This window comes from Leucopleurus acutus (assembly GCF_964270905.1).
Source record: "Leucopleurus acutus genome assembly, chromosome: 16".
In the NCBI taxonomy this organism is placed as follows: Eukaryota; Metazoa; Chordata; class Mammalia; order Artiodactyla; family Delphinidae; genus Leucopleurus; species Leucopleurus acutus.
In genome coordinates, this window is record NC_139158.1 from 69,950,008 (window position 1) to 69,972,290 (window position 22,283).

A 22,283-nucleotide genomic window follows, 5' to 3' on the forward strand; every position below is an offset into this window, starting at 1 on the left:
CAAGCCCCATGCAGGTTAGTTGGGAGGATGGGGGCCTCTGCTGTGGTCTCGGGAGCATCCTGAAGTCCCAGTGATCCAGAGGTCCCTGAAGGAGACGGCAGCAGAGCCCGGTCATATTCACGACCCCGTGGAGGAGGAAAGCACACATCCTTCCACTGCCCAGAGGACGGAGGGCAGAGGACGTGCTGCCAGGCCTGTCACTCCCCTGTACCCACACAGTCAGCTTGCCTCGAGAGTCACAAACCTGAAAAGAGCAAAAGGAAGAGGTCTGGGCACTGAAAAATCCGGGCCTTGCTATACAGGTGCACTTCTGTATGGGCCCGTGCCTGAGGCTGGAAAAGGAAGCCTGGGCCTTTCAGGGCGGCGTCCTCCACAGCAACTGGAGACTCCTCCGAAGGTACAGAGCCCACCGTGGACCACAGGCCCACCAGTCTTCTCCTTGGAGTTGGGCAGGGCGCCACCGCCTAGCCCCTGAGCCCAGTCGCTGCCATTCACAGAAAAGGGGGTTGGCTGCAGCAGCCTCTGGACTCCGGCAGGTTCTCCACGCCATTGGGCTAAAAGGAGCTTAAATATTCCAGTGCCACCTCGTATACAAATTTATACTGTTCCTGAGAGGAGGAGAGGCAGAGAGGGAGAAGAGAAGATGGAAAGGAAAGGGAAAATGCATTTAGTTTAGAGATACAGATTATGGAGGAAACATCATCTATGTCTATACTAACAGTCAATTCAAAATTGTCCACGCAGATTCAGATTCAGCAGATCTGGAGTGGGGCTCAAGAGTCTGCATTTTGGGCTTCCCTGGTGGCGCAGTGGTTGAGAGTCTGCCTGCCGATGCAGGGGACGCGGGTTCGTGCCCCGGTCCGGGAAGATCCCACATGCCGCAGAGCGGCTGGGCCCATGAGCCATGGCCGCTGAGCCTGCGCGTCCGGAGCCTGTGCTCCGCAACGGGAGAAGCCACAGCAGTGAGAGGCCCGCGTACCGCAAAAAAAAAAAAAAAAAAAGAGTCTGCATTTCTACCAGGCTCCCGTGTGACACTACTGCTGCTGCTGGTCTGTGGACCAGACTTGGAGTAGGCCCTCACTTTGGGTAAGACCACACTTAGCACAGACTTGAAGACTCATTAAAGTTCCCTGTGTATGGTATGTCTCCATCTCTGCACCAGGTCTTTCTTAACATCTGGAGCTCTGCCCCCAGTCTCTTCCTATCCCTTGCTTCACAGTGTCCTAGCCTAATGCTTTATATGATAAAAATGAGCATAAATTAATTAGAATGGGACTGGACTGAGTCAAAAACCTAATTCACATGCTACTAATCCAGAATCCCTTCCCCTCAGCCAGAATCAGTGATACTTTCCCACAGAGTGGAAAGAGTAAAACAACGCAGCGTGTGCCAAGACGCATATCTGGACTCTCTGCAGAAGAGAAGCTGGTGAGGCTGGAGGGAGGAAGCAGGTATCTGTGGGCAAAGGGCAGTGACTGCAGGTGCTCAGGAAGCATCCGGCTGTTGAGTGTTTTTACTCTGATGCTATTTTCTTCAGGTCAAGGGAACTACGGTCAGCCCCTGGCTACTGGAGAACAGTTCTCGGGACACTCACCAGGGTCTCCACCATGTTGGACTTGTTGTTACGTAATGTTTTCACGATGTGGAACACATCGATGATGTTTTGCTGCTGGATCATCTCACACACGCTGCAGACAGCACAGAAGGTTCCGCTGCGGCCTCCCCCATTTCTAAACACACAGCAAAAAGGTGAGCGAGACTCCTGGGTACCCCTCAGGCACCTGCTGAGCCTAAGGCCGTGTTGGCAGTAGTGGAGGGTGACTGCCCTGGCAAATGCAAGGTGAGGCAGTGGTGAAAGTCTTAGCCTGAGCCATGAGTTATGGTTGGAGTGCCATCTGTGCCGTGAACCTGCTTTGACCTTGGGCAAGTCACTTCCTGTGTCTGAGCCTCAGGTTTTTCATTTGATAACCTCTGAAAGCTCACTTAGCTTGATGTTTCCTTGGTTCTAGCAGCATGTGACTGCCACCCACGGCACACTGACCCAAACCCCCAGGACAGACAGAGTGTCTTTGTCCGTGTGGTGCCTGTATCCTTGTCCAAAAGGATGCTCTGGGTCCACCTACACATCCAGTGAAGACAGCGGAAGGTTGCGTGTGTTTTTATTCCTAGTTCCTTCCATCTGCTGAGGACAGCAGTACCAGAGACACCTCTGTTAGCTGGGGTCAGCCAGCCTAGGTTTTGGGTGGGGCTGGGATGGGTCTCAGATGCTGAATCCCGAAAAGACGCATCTCTATTTATACACCCTGGTTTAAGCAAGACCCTACTGACCTGGAAAATAGGGAAAGGGGGCTCTTGGCAGGGTCATCCCTCTGTCACACTTTCTTTCTGATGCTCCATAAGTCATCTTCATAGAAACACCCCTCCAACTCTTTACAGAAAACCTCTTTAGGAATGTGCCAGATTTGGAACTCCTGGGCGTACTACCAAGAGCAACTAATGATGTCATGTAATGGTCTGTGTCTAGAGAACATCTGGATGGAAACTAAGTCACTGAGTCTACCTCCCAGATGTTTTATCCACAGGACACCCAACGACCAGATGGTTCAAGTACAGACAGTTGCCCTCCATTCACTGGCCAGTGCCTGCATTTCAGTGTCTGTTTTGGTGTCTCTGCCCTCCAAGGATGCCAAAGTCTCTTGACAGAAGGACACCCCTATGCTTTCCTACAGCTCAAACTGCTGGTCACCTCGGCAGGGGAAGACACGAATAAAAGGTACTCCTGCAAAAAAGCAGGCTGAAAATCAATCGCATGGGAAAGAGGAGGAAGGGCCCCCTGTCCACCCCTCCCTTAAGCTCTCTGATTTTCTGTGCACCACATGAAAGAGGGGGCACGATAAGCCGGTTTTGAAATGACTGAACTCAATTCCAGGGTAAGATGTTATTAATTCCTCCACCTGCTCCAGAAATATTATTCTGAAAAAGGGAAGACTTTGATTCAACTTCCTTTTGAAAGAGTGAGGCCTTGTCCATCACTTCTCCCCAAATCATTTTCTAAGAAGCAAAGTGAATGATCGTGAATCAGCTGTTCCACACACAGCTTTATGGCTGCAATCCCAGTCCATTAAAAGGACTGTAATGCCTCGACTACACTCCTATTGGCCTGTAAGGATGTGGTATGGCCAGGCATGCCTAGGACTGGTATTTGTGGCCAGCGGCATCCTCAAGGATGTCCCATTACCCACCACCCAGTTGCCCTGGAGACCCCTCCATCATACTCACAGGCAGTGGACCACAGTGCGTCCCTCCCTCCCATCGTACTGCTCCTGCCACTTCTCCAGCCGTCGGACTACTTTGAGCAGAGAGCGCTTGGAGGGGGGTGTGTCCCGGTAGGCAGGCCAGCCAATGTACTGGAGGTGCTGGACTATACGATATCCATCCTGTGGCTGAGAAGAGAGAGGCTATTAGGGCTGTTCTGCTGGGGATGCTTTAGGGATGCAGGCCCTCCAGATACCCTGGAGGCTGCAGCATTGCAGTGGAAGATGGAACAAATGGGGTCTACGCTATAATGTCCTCATGGGGAGAGTCACACACTATCCCCATACCCACCCCCTACACCTCTGTGCACATTGATTCTCCTGCCATGACTGCTCTGCATCCCTCCTCTACCTGAAAAACTTCTACTCAGTCCTCAAAACCCAATTCAAATGCCCCTTTCTCTAGGAAAGCCTTCCCTGAATACTGGGCAGGATTCTTCTCCCTTTCTGCAGTTCATGAGCCAAAACACATCTCGCTTTCCCATTAGATAGAGAATTCTGAGGGCAGGGACTGAATCCTGTTCACCACGAGCCCCCAGTAAAGACCAAGGTCACTTTAGTTAGCCACCATTTCATAGATCACTCATCTGTTCCCTCCCACCCAATACTGCTCCACCCAGCAGTGAAATTCCTCATGGAAGCAACTTACTATTTTCCATCTTGGTGTTCCCACCATCTAGCCCAAAGCTTACTGGATCCAATCAAAGGCTGCATCAACTCATGCCGAAACAGCGTGACACAGGGAAGCGCTACATTCTGAGATTTTGTGTCTACATGGCAGCAAGTGTGTCCGGAAACAGGCAGATGGCAGGCTGGATGTCCCCCTATGTGTCTCTGTGTGTGGGAGCCATTGCTGGGTCTGGAGCCGGAATTGGCAAAGGCATCACTTCCCCAAGGACGAGATGAACAGGAGAGGACAGCACAGACTCCTGGCTGGCCTGCGGGGTCCTCTCCCGGCAGCTTCCATCTGTTTTGGGAAAGAGGAGTCTGGGAAGTAGCGGCAGCCGTGCACTTACCCGAGCCATGTTACAGATGCGGAATATTCTGTGGATGATGTCCTCATCGATGTCTGCGGAGACGAATTCCACCTGGATGGGCCCGTAGCACCCCGAGGCCTTCTCAGGCCAGTACTGCATACAGAGCTGAGGTAAGGAAAGGGGTCACAGAAAAAGGCTAAGGTCAGGGGCCGGGGGCATTGGTTTCATTTATCATGAAGCCTTTCTTACTGCCTGCAGGACACACTGGCTAGAAAGGTAGAGTTTTATGTAGGAAATTAGGCTCAGCTTTCCTGTTGGGGAACAGCTACCCATTTTCCTGGTTGTTGAAAAGTCAGAGCTCTGAGCACAGAAACACTGGGCTTAAACATCTTCGCTGTGCTGATTTCAAACCATTCGTTAGGCTTGCTGGGCCTCAGTTTTCCCCATCTGTAAAATGGGGGAAACACTGTCTACCTTGTGCTGCTGTAAGGGTTAGATAGAACACTCTGAGGAAGGGCAACTACAATCTTTAGTTCAACACAAATCATAGCAACTTTCCCCCATCCTAGGAGAACCTTCACAGTGTTTATTTCATCATCAGATCATGAGTAGTTTCAAAAAATACATAGGTTTTGGCATCAGACAGGCTTGGGTTCAAATCCAGTCTCTGCTGCTTACTAGCTGTGCCATCCAGGCCTCAGTTTCTCCTGTGTAAAATGGGGCTAATTATGCTTACCTTGCACCAAAAGATAATGTAACATGGTATTGAGAGATCCTGCCTATTACCTTTTCTATTTTTTTGTAATTAGAAATTAGAACCTACAGCTGAGAGCAAAAGGCAGTGGTTGCTTTTCAACCTAAGACGGTGCTTCTCAGCAGAGGTTGCTTTGTCACCCAGGGGACATGTGGCAATTCTAGAGACATTTCTGATGACCACAGGTGGGGGCTGCTATGGGCATCTAGTGAGTAGAGGCCAGGCTGCTGCTAAATATCCTACAATGCATGTGACGGCCCCCCTGAGAGGAATCTGGCCCCAGTGCTCAATGGTGCAGAGACTGAGAAAGCCTGGTCTAAGATCATAAATTGTCCCTTAAGTTTATAGTGTCATCAAGAGTGAGAGACAGATACTTTATGCCCCAGATCTGTTGAGTCACTAGATGACTACAGTTGGGGAAAGAAATATTAAGGTAGGTGGCACAGGTTGTGGCTCAGGGCAAAGCATGCTTCCTCAACTCCTGGTTCCCAAGGGGCGTGGAGATGGACACTGTCCAGGGGCAAGGAGGAGAGCTAAGGTTGAGGCTGCAGGCTCGCTGGGACCACCCCAGCATGGATCAAGAGGCCACATGTTAGAAAGCCTTTTCACCTGGGGGTTTCCCGGAAGATGTAGCTGAGACTCAAAGACCCACCAAAGCTTCTGAGATCCTGGCATCTCAGTGGGGTCTGCCACAGCCTATGCTGAGCTTGTAGACAAGGAACTAGATGGACAGAGGCTACCCACGGCAATCCGGTGGCCTCCTCATAACCACCACGGATGCAGGATTTTCATGAAGGTGATCGCTTTCCCTTTCATTGAGAGAACAGCCAACTCACCCTGGGTAGTCACATGCAAAAACTTTTTTGATTCTATCCTTCCTCCAGAACTAGAGGCAGAATGGACGAGCAGGGAGGAGGGAGACCGTACGAGAGAAAAGCACACATCTCCCGCCTTCCTAGCTGTGGAACCTAAACTCCAGCTTAGGGATAACATTTGTTCACATTATGGCCCACTGGCCAAACCTGGCCAGCCGTCTGATTCTATAAATAAAGCTTTATTGAAATCTAGCTATATTAGCCATTTACATACTTTCTGTGGTTGCCTTCAAGCTATAACGGCAGGTCTGTGACAGAGACCACACAGCCTGCAAAACCTAAAGTATTTCCTAGCTGGTTCTTTCTGCAGAGAAGGTTGGCCAACTCTTGTCCTATAGGGCTGTTCTAAGGATAAAGAAAGAACAGATGGGAAGAAAGCCCTTAGCAGAGTGCCAGCATCCACTATATTGCAGCGACTCATATCATTCTTGAACCCTCTAGGTGCTGCACAAAAACAACAACAATGATAATAGCTAACATATAAATTTGAAGAATTCTTCCTCTTATCACCCATCTTAAATAGCAAAGGTAAGCAAGATTAAGTTTCATGCTGCAACGGTGCCTTGCTTTCCTGGTGTGTGTGTGTGTGTGTGTGTGTGTGTGTGTGTGTGTGTGTGTGTGTGTGTGTGTGTGTGTGTGTGTGTGTGTGTGTGTGTGTGTGTGTGTGTGTGTGTGTGTGTGTGTGTGTGTGTGTGTGTGTGTGTGTGGTCACAGCGGTCTCTGTGGCTGGACAGTCATCTGCTGAGCTGTGCAGTAATGACAAATCCACAACTTGAACTTCATTTCTCTTTGCCATTTGGCTCTTCTGACCTGCAACCTTCACAGTAATGAGGGACCAGTATAATAAGTCTGTGGCTGGCTAGAGAAATCAGCATTAATCAGAACTGCCAATTTAAAAAACATAATTGCCTTCATTACCTGCATTGAATCATGCCTTGCCAGAGGCTGGCTCTGATCCTGACATGAGGTACATGGGTCCAAGGCACCAAGGAAAGTCTATTATCCCCAATATTTTCAGTCTGGAGAGAATGTGGAACGATTTGTCTCTTTTAATAATATTTCCAGACCAATTTCTCAAGCTAATAGGTTCTACTCTGCCTCAAACAAGACTCCTTTATTTTGGGACACTTCTCTGCATTTGATTTTCCAGGTCACTCTCCACCATGTCCAGAGGGCTGGGAAAGGTTGCAGGGTCCTTCTAATCCTACATCAGAGCCAGCCTTTCACTTGAGTTCCCTAATCCGTGAGACGACATCAGCCATGGTCTGGGTGACATTCAGCCGGGTAACGTGTGGGCAGATGTGGTATTTCAGCTGCCACGGATCATCAGGGTCTGCCCCTAGGCTGGGACGCTGCACATAATCTAGCCATGGGAAATGGGAGAGAGAATGGGGGAAGCCCATGCTCTGTTCCTGGTGACCCTCTGCGGCTCGGAAATGATTCTCATCAATAAGAAATGTCCTCTAAGGTTTAGCTCAAGACCATCCTGGTGTCCAAGTGCTGGGGTTGTGCCTCAGTGGGTACCACCACTTTGGCCCATGTACGCAGCTTAGCAAAAGGTAATGGGGCTCCTGCTTGAGGCGCCCTGGGCTCAAATCCCAGCCCTGTCACTCTCTAGCTGAGTGACTTGGTCAAATCTCTTAGCTTCTCTGGGTTAAGTGATGAGTGGCTGTGAATCTGAATGTGTCTACTTAGCACAGGCGTCTGTAGCTAGTAAGTACTCCATAAATGTAAGCTATAATTATTTGGCAGTGTGGGAGAGGGTCACTCAAAACAAGGTGGATAAAGTGAAGGGTCTTTTTCCCTCTACTTAGCAGCCCGTATGAAAATTTCCCTTTAGGATAATAATACCCAAAGGACTGCCCTTGTGAAAATTCCTGGTCAGCCAGCCTGACAGAGCAGTGGGGACAGGTGCCACCTGTGATATGGGGACACTGTTCTGCATGGCAGAGGAGAGAGGCCTGTGGGTTGTTCTTGAGAGGGACCTAGGAGATGGAAGAGGGAAAGTAGGAGCATAAGGGAACCAGTGAAAGGGCTGAGGGTGAATCAGTGTGTCATGTGAGCCCCCCTCTCCTAAACTCCTAAATATTAAGCAAATTTATAATAACAAACACAGACAATGCTCAGTGTGCATGGGGGTTTCTTGTGGAAGCTGGTGAGGAACTGAGCTTTGCTCCCTTGGTGACTTACGTGGTCTCAGCTCCACTTCTATGTGAACTGAAGGGCCAGACCATGAGCACATAAGCATCGACAGTTTATAGGAGAGCCGCCAAGATGGTGGAGTAGAAAGACCCAGAGCTCACCTCCTCTCATGAGCACACCAAAATCACAACTATCTGCAGAACAACCATTGGTGAAAAAGACTGGAACCTACCACCAGAAGATCTTCTGCAATTAAAGACATAAAGAAGGAACCACAAAGAGACAGGTAGGAGGGGCAAACTCACAACAGTCAAATCCCATACCCCTGGGTGGGCGACCCACAAACTAGAGAATAATTACGTTACAGAGGTTCTCTCACAGGAGTGAGAGTTCTGAGCCCCACGTTGGGCTCCCCAGCCTGGGGGTCTGGTACTGGGAAAATGATCCCCCAGAGCATTTGGCTTTGAAGGCCAGTGGGACTTGATTTTGGGAGTCCCGCAGGACTGGAGGAAAGAGAGACTTCCCTCTTAAAGGGTACACACAGAATCTCACACTCGCTGGGACCCAGGGCAAAAGCAATTTGATAGCCTGGGCCAGACCTACCTGCTGGTCTTGAAGAGCCTCCCGGAGAGATGGGGATGGCTGTGGCTCACCCTGGGGCCATAGACACTGGTGGCAGCCATATTTGGGAACAGTCTACCGTGTGAACACTGCTGGTGGTGGCTGCCATCCTGGCTCATCAACCCTACCCAAAAGCTTATAGGCGCAAGTGCTGGAATGCCTCAGGCTAAGTAACTAACTGGGCAAGGACACAGCCCCACCCATCAGCAGACAGGCTGCCTAAAGACTTCATGAACCCACAGTCACCTCTAGAAAAGCCCCTAGACATGGCCTGCCCACCAGAGGGCCAAGACCCAACTCCACCTCCCAGTGGGGAGGCAAAGGCCCTTCCCTTCAGGAAGCCCTGAAGACCCAGCCCACTCACAGTAGGCAAGAGCCTACCCTGGGACCAGCTGGGCCCTGGCCCTGTACACTAGCAGGCCAACGCAAGCTTTGAGATACCCTAGACCCCATACCCAACTATGTCAGGAACTGCCCCCCTCCAACCTGAAATGAGCTCAGGGATCCCTGGGCCCTGCAGCCAGACTCCAGGAACTGGCTCTGCTTGCCTGGCACTAACCCCTGAACCTGGCTTTACCTGCCAGTGGATCAGCAACAGCCCAAGAGTCTGCAGGACCCTGACTCCGGCCACCAGTGAGCCAGCACTAGCCCCGGGACACCCCTAGGGTTCTGCAGCCAGTGCCTTGTGACCAGGCCACACTAACTAGGAGCATCTGTACAAGGCAGAGCTTGGCAACCAACTGGGCCAGGGGCCAACCAAGCCTACCAGACTGCCCACATACGCCGCCACAACAGAAGGACCCATGCAGCCGTCTTAGGTGGCACCCCAAGAGCATATACCTTGGGTGATGAGAGGGGAGTGCACTGCTGGGATGCACAGGACATCTTCTACAGAAGGCCACTTATGCAAGGTTGAGAAACGTAACTAACCTACCACACATATAAAAATACAAATAGCAGCTTAGACAAAATGGGGTGGCAGAGGAACATGTTCCAGACGAAGAAACAAGATAAAAGCCCAGAAGAAGAATTAAGTGAAGTGGAGATGGGCAATATACCCGAGAAAAAGTCCAGAGTAATGATCATAAAGATGATCAAAGAACTCAGAAGAAGAATGGATGTACAGAGAGAGAAATCAGAAGTTTAAACAAAGAGAAGAGATAAAGAACAACTGAACAGAGATGAAGAATACAAAAAATGAAATGAAAAATACACTAGAAGGAATCAATAGTAGACTAAATGATATGGAGGAATGGATCAGTAATAGAAGTAATGGAACAGTAATAGAAGACAGAGTAATGGAAATCACTGCCACTGAACAGAAGAAATAATGAAAAGAAATGAGGACAGTTTAAGAGACCTCTGGGACAATATCTAGAGCACTAATATTCACATTATAGGGGTCTCAGAAGGAGAAGAGAAAGGACCTGAGAAAATATTTGAAGACGTAATAGCTAAAAACTTCCCTAACCACGGAAAGGAAACAATCACCCAAGCCTAGGAAGTGCAGAAAGTCCCATACAGGATTAACCCAAAGAGGAACACACCAAGACACATTGTAATTAAAATGACAAAAAGATAAACAGAGAATATTAAAAGCAGCAAGGGAAAAGTAACAACATACAAGGGCACTCCCATAAGGCTATCAGCTGATTTTTCAGCAGAAACTCTGCAGGCCAGGAGGGAGTAGCACAATACATTTAAAATGATGAAAGGGGAAAATCTACAACCAAGAATACTTTACCCAGCAAGGCTCTCGTTCAGATTTGATAGAGAAATCCAAAGCTTTACAGATAAGCAAAAACTAAAAGAGTTCAGCACCATCAAACCAGCTTTGCAACAAATGTTAAATGATCTCTAGGCAAAAAAGAAAAGGCCACAACTAGAAACAAGAAAATTACAAAATGACAAAGTTCACCAGTGAAGGCAAACATACAGTAAAGGTAGGAAATCACCACCACACAAAGCTAATAGGGAGGTTAAAAGATATAGGTAGTAAAATCATCTATATCCACAATAAGCAGTTAAGGGATACACAAAACAATTAGATAAAATATATCAAAAACAGTAATCATGAGGGGAGGAGAGTACAAATGTAGGGTTTTAAAAATGCATTTGAAATTAAGAGGTCATCAACTCAAAATAATCATATCTATATATAAAGACTGCTATACAAAAACATCATGGTAAGTGTAAACCAAAAATCTATAATAGATATACACACAAAAAAGAAATCCAAACATAACACTGAAGATAGTCATCAAATCATGAGAGAAGAGAACAAAAGAAGAAGAAAGCAGAAAAAGCCAAATCCAAAACAATGAACAAAACAGCAATAAGAACATACATATCAACAATTACCTTAAATGTAAATGGACTAAATGCTCCAACCAAAAGACGCAGAGTGGCTGAATGGATACAAAAACAAGACCCATATATATGCTTCCTACAAGAGACTCACTTCAGCTCTAGAGACACACATACAGACTAAAAGTGAGGAGATGGAAAAAGGTATTCCATGCAAATGGAAATCAAAAGAAAGAGTAGCAATACTTACATCAGACAAAATAGACTTTAAAGACTATTACATGATACAAAGAAGGGCACTACATAATGATCAAGGGATCAATCCAAGAAGATACAATTGTAAATATATATGCATCCAACATAGGGGCACCTAAATATATAAGACAAGTATTAACAGACATGAAAGGAGAAATCGATACTAACACAATAATTGTAGGGGACTTTAACATCTTAACATCCCACTTACATCAATGGACAGATGATCCAGACAGAAAATCAATAAGGAAACCCAGGCCTTAAATGACACATTAGACCAAATGAACTTAACTGATATATAAAGAGCATTCCATCCAAAAGCAGCAGCATACACATTCTTTTCAAGTGCACATGGAACATTCTTCTGGATAGATCACATGCTAGGCCACAAAACAAACCTTGGTAAATTTCAGAAAGTTGAAATCATATCAAGCATCTTTTCCGACCACAACACTATGAAACTAGAGATCAACTACAAGAAAAAACCTGCAAAAAAAAACATGTGGAGGCTAACCAATATGCTACTAAACAACCACTGGATCACTGCAGAAATCAAAGAGGAAATCAAAAAATACCTAGAGACAATGAAAACGAAAACATGACGATCTAAAACCTATGGGGTGTAGCAAAAGCAATGCTAAGAGGGAGGTTTATAGTGATAGAAACCTACCACAGGAAACAAGAAACATCTCAAACAACCTAACCTTACATCTAAAGCAACTAGGGAAAGAAGAACAAGAGAACCCCCAAAGTTAGTAGAAGGAAAGAAAGATCAGAGCAGAAATAGAGACTAAAAAAAAAAAAAAAAAAAAAAAAAAAATAGAAAAGATCAATGAAATTAAAAGCTGGTTCTTTGAAAAGAAACAAAATTGACAAACCTTTAGCCAGATTCATCAAGTAGAAAAGGGAGAGGGCCCAAATCAATAAAATCAGAAATGAAAAAAGTTACAACTGACACCACAGAATTACAGACGATTATAAAAGACTACTATGAACTACATGCTGATAAAATGGACAACTTAGAAGAAATGGCCTATTAGAAAGATATAATCTCCCAAGATCGAACTAAGAACAAGAAAATATGAAGAGACCAATTACCAGTAATGAAATTGAATCAGTAATTAAAAAACTCTCAACAAACAAAAGCCTAGGGCCAGATGGCTTCACAGGTGAATTTTTTACCAAACATTTAGAGAAGAGTTAACACCTACTCTTCTGAAACTATTCCAAAAAAATTGCAGAGGAAGGAACATTCCCGAACTCATTCTATGAGGCCAGCACCCTCCTGATACCAAAACCAGACAAAGACACACACACACACACACACACACACACACTCTACAGGCCAATTATCACTGATGAACCTAGATGCAAAAATCCTCAACAAAATACTAGCAAACCAAATCCAATAATACATTAAAAGGATCATACACCATGATCAAGTGAGATTTATCCCAGGAATGGAAGGATTTTTAATATCCGCAAATCAATGTGATACACCACATTAACAAACTGAAGAAGAAAAACCGTATGATGACCTCAATAGATGCCGAAAAGCTTCTGATAAAATTCAACATCCATTTACGATAAAAACCCTCTAGAAAGTGGGCAGAGAGGGAACATACCTCAACATAATAAAGGCCCATATGTGGCAAACCCACAGCTAACATCACACTCAATGGTGAAAAGCTGAAAGCATTTCCTTTAAGATCAGGAACAAGACAAGGATGTCCACTCTTGCCACTCTTATTCAACATAGTTCTGGAAGTCCAGCCACAGCAATCAGAGAAGAAAAGGAAATAAAAGGAATCAAAATTGGAAAGGAAGAAGTAAAACTGTCACTGTTTGCAGACAGCATGATACTATACATAGAAAATCCTAAAGACGCCACCAGAAAACAACTAGAGCTCATCAATGAATTCAGTAAAGTTGCAGGATACAAAATTAATATACAGAAATCTGTTGCATTTCTATACACTAACAACAAAGTATCAGAAAGAGAAATTAAGAAAACAATCCCATGTACCGCTGCATCAAAAAGAATAAAATAACTAGGAATAAACCTACCTAAGGAGGCAAAAGACCTGTACTCCAAAAACTATAAGACACTGATGAAACAAACTGAAGATGACACAAAGAGCTGGAAAGATATACTGTGTTCTTGGATTGGAGGAATAAATATTGTTAAAATGACCATAATATCCAAGGCAATCTACAAACTCAATGCACTCTCTATAAAAATACCAATGGCATTTTTCACAGAGCTAGAACAAATAATTAAAAAATTTGTATGGAAACATGAAAGACCCTGAAGAGCCAAAACAATCTTGAGAAAGAAGAATGGAGCTGGAGGAATCATGCTCCCTGACTTCAGACTCTACTACAGTGTTACAGTAATCAAAACAGTATGGTACTGGCACAAAAACAGAACCATAGATCAATGGAACAGGATAGAAAGCCCAGAAATAAACCACGCACTTATGGTCAATTAATCTACAACAAAGGAGGCAAGAATATACAATGCAGAAAAGACATTCTCTTCAATAAGTAGTGCTGGGAAAACTGGACAGCACATGTAAAAGTATAAAATCAGAGCATTCTCTAACACCATACACAAAAATAAACTCAAAATGGATTGAAGATCTAAATGTAAGACCAGATACTGTAGAACTCCTGGAGGAAAACATAGGCAGAACACTCTCTGACATAAGTCGCAGAAATATTTTTTTGGATCCATCTCCTAAAGTAAAGGAAATAAAAGCAAAAGTAAATAAATGGGACCTAATTAAACTTAAAAGCTTTTGCACAACAAAGGAAACCACCGACAAAATGAAAAGACAACCTACTGAATGGGAGAATATCATTGCAAAGGATATGACTAATAAGGGATTAATATCCAACATATATAAACAGCTCATACAACTCACATTTTTTAATTCTGCTGATTGAAAAATTCTGCTGAATAGACATTTTTCCAAAGAGGAAATGCAGATGCCCAATAAGCATATGAAAAGATTCTCAACATAGCTAGTCATCAGGGAAATGCAAATCAAAACCACAAGGAGATATCACCTCATACCTGTCAGAATGACCATCATCAAAAAGAACACACATAATAAATATTGGCAAGGATGTGGAGAAAAGGGAACCCTCATACACTGTTGGTGGGAATGTAAATTGGTGCTGCCACTGTGGAAAACAGTACGGAGGTTTCTCAAAAAACTAAAAAAAGAACTACCATATGACCCAGCAATTCTACTCCTGAGTATATATCCAAAAAAACCCAAAAGCACTAAATCAAAAAGATACATGCACCCCAATGTTCATAGCAGCATTATTTACAATTGTCAAGATATGAAAGCAACCTAAGTGACCACCAACAGATGAATGGATAAAGAAAATGTCGTATATATATACACAATGGAATACCACTCAGTTACAAAAACGAATGAAATTTTGCCTTTGGAGCAACATGCCTGGACTTGGAGGGCATTGTGCTAAGTGAAATGTCAGACAAATATTGTATGATATCACTTACATATGGAATCTAAAAAGCACAATAAACTAGTGAATATAACAAAAAAGAAGCAGACATATATAGAGAACAAACTAGTGGTTACCAGTGGAGGGGGAGGGGTAATCAAGGGGTGGGGGAGTGGCAGGTACAAACTATTGGGTGTAAGGTAGGCTCCAGGATGTATTGTACAACACAGGGAATCTAGCCAATATTTTGTAATAACTGTAAATGGAAAGTAACCTTTAAAAATTATATTAAAAATTTAAAATAAATTTAAAAAGAGAAACAAAAGGTTATAGAAATCTTGGGGGGAGGAGTTCATGGTTTCTTAAGGCCTTGGAAATAGGGGGTTCAAGGAAGTCCACTTGGCAGTCTAAAACCACAAGGACCCAGCTGACCTGGGGCCACACATACACTCAACGTAACATTGTCACCTTCTTCCTTAGATGGGAAACTTTTGCAGTAGTTGTCTCCATGATAGATTCCAATCCTTTAGCCTATAGCCCAGCCTCTTCCTACCTTATATCCTAGTGCTCTGCTTCTCCTCCCTTTCTTACCCATCCGTCTAGGAGGGGTGGTGTTTCCTGCCCATAGGGAGGGCCTCGCCACTGCAGATGCACACGGCTGGGCTGATGACCACGCCTGGGGGGCCAGGGAGGGAAGCCACTGCAGCTGCTGCTGCTGATTTAGAAATGGCCACGCTTCTCCTGGAAAAGCAGAGGGGTTTTTGCTATTTATTGTCAGAACAAGTTAAACCAAGCGAAAGTCATGAAGCCTGTGTGGACAGCCCTGGAAGAGCTGCCATGCATTATTCCACCTAGTGATCTCCACTGCTGCTTGGGACACAGAAAGATGTCCTTCAGAGGTGCACGTTCACACACGAAATCTAACACCAAGGTTGCCTCCCTGTTAGACATCATTTTCTTGCTGATGGAATCAGAAAGCTTGTTAGTCACTGAAATGAACACACTCTGCTGAGTTAAATGAAAACTAGCATATGGCCTATTATTGGAATAAACAATTCTAAAGCATATTTCAGTGCACCTTAGTTATGCCTTCTGTTAATTAAAAAAATACTTTGATAAAATGGAAAAGCCAAGTAATATAGCTTCTAGAGATGAAGGACTCTACTTATCAAGGTCCCTGTGGTCCATAGGAGGGAATCAATCCCAGGCCACTTAAAGGTGAGGTGAATTCGTATTTTTAAGAGAAAAATGTAAGAGTTACTTGAATTGGTTTTAAAATTCAGATCAGTGATGACAAAATTCATTTAAATAGACTCCCATAAAGAGCCCAAAACACATCACTGGCTTTAACACTGTGGCCAGGTAAGGAAGACAGACTATAGGGGAAGAGGAGGGCGTGAAGCCAGGGAGAGAGAGAGAAAGGCACATGGACCATAATCAAAGCACATTTGCCCATCCATTCTCCATTCACCTATCCATCGTCCCATGAGGTGATATGCAATTCCATGTAGTGGGTGGAAACTCACTCTTAGGTACATCAGAGTTTGTTTCCGGGAAGGAAGGGTGGGAGTTTAGGAAAATATCTACAGAGGAAGTAGGGTGGGTGGAAGGCAAAGGCTCAGGGCAGGTTTTGGAAGGAGGTAATAAAGAGAAAGATGAATTATGCAGCTTAAGAATGGAACGGCTTTTGGGGGAGGGGTGGAATGGGGGGGAGGAAGGAAGAAAGTGGTTTGGGCAACAGGGTGGGGGAGAAGATGTGCTGCCAGCCACCAGGTGTGGAGACAGGTGGGGTTTAAGAACCAGGATGTGTGATGTTCCACCTTCAGCCACGGGCGTTGCTGGGATATGAACCCCATGTTGCCTCCAGTAAAGCCTGAGCTGGAACTTGGAAGTGGACATGAATACAGGACCCCCTTGGAATTCCCAGAAATCTTGGGGGTGGACAGTGGAATTTCCCACAGGAAGGGGAAGAGGAAACAGAGCCTATTTTGTTTAAATCTTCAAAGATAGAGTGAACTTGGCTGGCATCTGAGTTATACGAACTTCACAGATGATAACACTGAGACTTTGACAAGGTAGGAAACCGGCTTAAGGCAACGCAGCAAGTAAGTGGCAAGGCTAGAACTTGAACTCAGGTCTCTTGACCCCAAACTCCTTATTCTACTGTTCCAGTGGGGGCTGAGACAGAAACACCACCCGCTGCAATGCAGAGACACAGACTTGGGCATCCCGTGTATTCTGCTAGCACGTTAGGCTGTGTGTTCACAAGCCAAGATAAAAATGGGGATATCAGTGCTTCCTACTTGCCTTCCAGGCACAATGACAGGAAAAGACATCTCTGAAACATCGCCCCCGCCTTCTTCCTGGGAGGATGACAAGCTTGCCTCTCTCACTTCCAGAAGCTCCGTGGGAAGGCATGTTCTTGGCCCTCACCTCCCTCACCTTTTCACTTGACTTTGCATCGCCCGAGCTCTCAGACTTTCCACGGCGGGAGTTCAGAACTGGGGCCCTTGTTTGTTTTAAAGTAAGCAACATTCCTTCCTGCTCCATATACCCAGGTACCAGCAAGCCACTGCTTATCAGGCACGGGGGCCCTGGAAATCCTGCTGTTTAAACGGCTGCGGAAGTCTTCACCATCCCTGGCAGGGGGCCCTGCGCCTGGGTCAGGGGTGGCTGTGGGACTTTGGACAAAGCCTGCCTGGGCTTCAGCTTCCTGACCTGCAAAATGAGAGGAAGTGGACCTGGGTCAGACCAGTGGTTTCCACAGTGGTGTCCATATAGTTGGTAGGAGAAGCCAACGAGCTATCTCCAAGGTCTTCAAAAGCCAAAGGGGATCACACCGTTGTCCTGAGTGGAGGACACCGAGTCTCTGGCTTTAGAGCACCTCATTGTTTTAGCTTTGTCTATGGCCTGCAGATCAGAAATGCATTGAGACAGTTATGCATTATGAATTAGTCAATACAGTTTGGGAAATAAAGGCTTTCAAAGTGGCAAGTCTTTGGAGGGAAGACATGGGAAATATTGAATGGTGTTTGGAGAACACTTAGTTTATAAAATCCCTAAGATGGAAGCAAGGTAAAGCGTACTGCCTAGAATTAGAGGCAAGTAAAATGCTGAGCAGCTCAGGGGATCCTCCAAGCACAGCCAATATCATAAAAGAGTAGAATCTTCAAGGAATGCTCAAGCCCCAGCACTTATTCTATGGAAACAACAGAAATGAGGCCAGGTCTCGTTGACCCCCAAACCTGACTCCAGGCCGGGTGGGGTCATGGTGGTCATCCCCTGCTAGTTCCTCTGGTGCTGCCTGCCCGCAGTGCTTGGGGCAACATGACATGCTGCCTGGACCCGGTTCTCCCATCCCTTCTGCTCCCTGCTCAGCTTCTCCCCGCAGCTTGAAGGTCCTGGTGCAATGGTTCCAGCTAAAGATGTTTCCAGCCTGTCTGATACCAAAGAGAGTCTAGGAGGTGAATAGTACTTCCCTAGAACACCTGCTCCATGGGGATTGGGGATTTTTTTTTTTTTTTTGCGGTATGCGGGCCTCTCACTGTTGTGGCCTCTCCCGTTGCGGAGCACAGGCTCCGGACGCGCCGGCTCAGCGGCCATGGCTCACGGGCCCAGCGGCTCCGCGGCATGTGGGATCCTCCTGGACCGGGGCACGAACCCGTGTCCCCTGCAGCGGCAGGCGGACTCTCAACCACTGCGCCACCAGGGAAGCTCCTGGGATTGGGGACTTTTTTGTGCCTCTTTTGTGCTTTGCTGTGTCTAGGTTTGTGCCTAGCACATGGTAGGTTCCCAGTAAACGTATGTTGATGAATGTCTGATTGAATGTGGCCCAGAAAGCGTGCTCCTTGACCTTTAAAAGACCTCCCTCTGGCTCAGCACGCCTCTTGCCACTGGTGAGAGGTTCTCCTTGCCTCTCCCCAGCCTGCTCCCTCACAGCTCCTGAGGGACACTGATTCAGACACGGATTTCTCCAGCTCAAGCCACTTTCCAGCCCGGTACCCCTGGCTGATTCTGGCTTTCCCCAGGATTTCAGTCTCACACTCTGCGCGGGCTGTAACTCCTACGCTTCTAGGTCTGAATTTCTGGTTTCATTTTTGCTGCCTGTCTTAGCTTCTTGGAACTGCTGTAGCAAACTGCCACGAACGCAGTGGCTTAAAACCACACAAATTTCTTACCTGGAGGTTAGAAATCTGAAATGAGGCTTCAGGGGTTAAAATCAAATGTCAGCTGAGGTGTCTGTGTTCCTTTCTGGAGTCTCTAGGGGGAGAGGCCGTTCCTCATCTTTTCCAGTTTTAGAAGCTGCCAGCATTCCTTGACTTGTGGCCCGATCACACCAATTTCTGCTTCCACTGTCACATGATCTGTTCCTGATCTCATCCTCCTGCCTCCCTCTTATAAAGACTCTAACAGCAGGGCCACCTGGATAACCCAGGACAACCTACATATCTCAAGATCCTGAACTTCACCGCATCTGCAAATTCCCATTTGCCACTCATACCTTCATAGATGTAGGGATTAGGAATGTAGACATCTTTGGGGGGCCAAGATTCTGTCTACCACCCAGACCCACCCCAGGGTGGGCACAGAGGATTCTAAACGATAGTGGGTGTGGCCTGACCAAGAAGAGGGCTCCTCTCTGGTGTTTGGTCCCCATGGACTCTGGTCTCATCATAGAGCCCACAAAGATGGAAGAGATCTTGTCAATGCTCCTGGGTGTGGTTGAAGAGGTTCTTCCTGATGTGCCCCTCAGAAACCACAGTGTCATTCGCTGGAGGCTGTGGTTGGGCTTTTGCCCCGCTAATCTGAGCACAGCGCTTTGGAGTCCCAAAGAGCTTAAAAACATCTCTAAGGTCAAGGGCGTTGCCTTGGGAGTCTTTATCTTGAGCCCCCCCACTGCTCGTAACTGTCTTTGAACAGCAGCCACTGCGGAGAATGGAAAAATACCCGTGGCTGGGGATGGCTGGTTGAATGACGTGGTACAGGATTCTGAACAGAAGCAGACAGATTTGGCCAGCAGTGCAAGAAAATAAAGCACCCGGAGATCTTTCATCCTCCGCACAACCTTATTTTACTACAAATGATAGGTAGTCACCAACACAAGCCCTTACCGGTTGGTCCCCAGTCAAACCACAGGATGTGGCACTGGTCCTCTTGGGAGCAGTCTAACGATACTCAGGGCCTATGGCAGACCTGTCTGTGCTGCTGGACTGGCCAAAGTCGAGGGCTGCCTCAGCCTGGGCAGGCTGGCAGACAAGTGCTGACGCCACTTCAGAGCGCCACCCCTCCAGGTGCTGAGGGCGGCTTTTCTGATGCTCACGCTGCGTCATTGTTTATTTTCGCAAGGCGCCCAGCTGTTGTGGTGATGATATTTATATCAGTAAGTGCTCTATTCATCTGCTGATTTCAGGGGATGCTTGCCAGCTGCATACGGCAGCCAACCTCAGGGCACTTCTGAGTTGGTGTTTTCGCGTTTAGAGAATCAGCTTTCAAAGGCTGCGCCAACATCTGGAGCTGAAAGATCTTCATTCACCCAAGAGCCACCCTTGAAGGGGGAGCTATAGCCAATGACCTTGACCCTTGCTACTTTACGTGTCCCAAAGTGAGGTTCTTTGAAACTCCTCCTCTGTGCCTGAGCTCCAGTTTTGCAATAAGGAATGTTGGGAAAAGGGCTCTGCTTCACTCATGGACCAGAGTTCACTGTTCTACTTTTTCAGGCAAAGAGATGGGGTGGTGATGCCTTCTGAATTTGGCACTCTGCAGGGGTCTCTGTTTTATGGGAATCTGTCACATTTCATGCTTATCTCAGATCCTAACCATCCATCATTCAGGCCCTAAACCTTGGAGTCATCCTTGCTTCCCCTTTTTCTCTCACATTCCCTATTCAGTCTGGCAGGATATTTTATTGGGTCTACCTTCAGGATATACCCAGAAGCCACTCCACTGCTACCACCTAGGCTCAAGCCACCATCACCTGTCACCTGGATTACTGCAGGGGCCTCCTCTCTGTCCTCTCTGCTTCTGCTCTTAGCAACAACCCTGCCCCTTCCTGCACCAACAGTCTGTTCTCCACACAGTAGCCAGAGGGATGCTTTAAAGAAACAAGTCCAATTACTTTTTCAAGTCGCTCCTCTGCTCAAGACCTGTCAATGGCTCCTCATTTCTCTCAGAGCAAAATCACAAGTTCCTCCTATGATCCCCAAGGCCCGTATGACCTGGCCCTGCTGTGTTTCTGTGTCACACCTTCTGCTGCTGTCCACACTGGCTTTGCTCCAGTGGCAATGGCCTCCGTCTGTTCCACCACCATAAATCCTTGGTGTGGGTCATGCCCCTGCCTGGGATGCTCTTCCCTGACATGGTCACTTGGTGCATTTTTTCTTTTTTTTTTTTGCAGTACGCGGGCCTCTCACTGTTGTGGCCTCTCCTGTTGCGGAGCACAGGCTCCGGACGCACAAGCTCAGCGGCCATGGCTCACGGGCCCAGCCGCTCCGCTGCATGTGGGATCTTCCCGGACTGGGGCACAAACCTGTGTCTCCTGCATCGGCAGGTGGGCTCTCAACCACTGCGCCACCAGGGAAGCCCACGTGGTGCATTCTTGCACCTCCTCCAAATCTGCGTTCAGATATGACCTTCTCAATGAAGCCCACCTTCATCACTCGATTACAGGCGCAGCCCGTGCCCCAAACCAGCCTTCCTGCCCTGCCCTCTTATTTTTCTTTTTCCATACGCTTGTCACCTTTAACATATAATTAAGTCCGTTACAAAGTGTTTGCTGTTTATTTCTCTCCTGCTTGAGAATAGAAGTTGCATAAAAGATGGGAGTTTGCTTTCTCTGTCATGTTAACTGATGCATTTCCAAGCACCCTAGAACAGCTTCTGGCAAACAGCGGCTACTCCACAAATGTGGACTGAATGAATGAACAGACGCTCTCCCGAACGACTCCTACATGCACATCCCAAGTTGCGCTCAATTTTGTCCCCTACTACAGTGGTCTCCAACCTTTACGGCACCAGGGGCCGGTTTTGTGGAAGACAGTTTTTCCAGGGACCCGGGAGGGGGAGGACGGTTCAGGCGGTGATGCGAGTCATGGGGGGGGGGGATGGGGAGCGATGGGGGGTGGCAGACGAAGCTTTGCTTGATGACCTGCCCGCCACTCACCTCCTGCTGTGCGGCCTGGTCCCTAGCAGGGGTCCGTGGCCAGAGGGTTGGGGACCCCTGCCCTACTACCTGTTGACCCTTGAACAACACGGGTCTCAACTGTGCGGGTCCATTTATATGCAGATTTTTTTCGATAGTAAATGATATAGTACTACAGGATCTGCGGTTGGTTGAATCCGTGGGACACAGAATTGCGGATACGGGGGAACCGTGGATACGGAGTAACGCCGAATACGGAACAGCCTTGTACACAGAGGCGCCCCGTGCATGGAGGGCCGACTATAGATTATAAGCGAACGTCTGACTGCATGGATGCCTGGAGCCCCTGACTCGCGCTTTGTTCAGGGGTCAGCTGTGACCTGCTCCTCTCCTTGCCTTCCCAAACCTCCTGCTGCC

The 22,283-nt window shown here is 47.0% G+C and overlaps 1 protein-coding gene across 1 annotated transcript in view; it reads right to left on the reverse strand.

Moving 5' to 3' along the window:
• Nucleotides 1-554: 554 nt before the first annotated feature.
• PTPRT (protein tyrosine phosphatase receptor type T) overlaps nt 555-22,283 on the reverse strand; it is a gene marked incomplete at both ends in the record, with an annotated part of 1,082,998 nt that continues 1,061,269 nt past the window's right edge. The window contains 4 exon segments of the mRNA XM_082857741.1: nt 555-608; nt 1,595-1,730; nt 3,280-3,443; nt 4,331-4,456. Of these exon segments, the coding sequence (XP_082713867.1) occupies nt 555-608; nt 1,595-1,730; nt 3,280-3,443; nt 4,331-4,456 (480 nt within the window).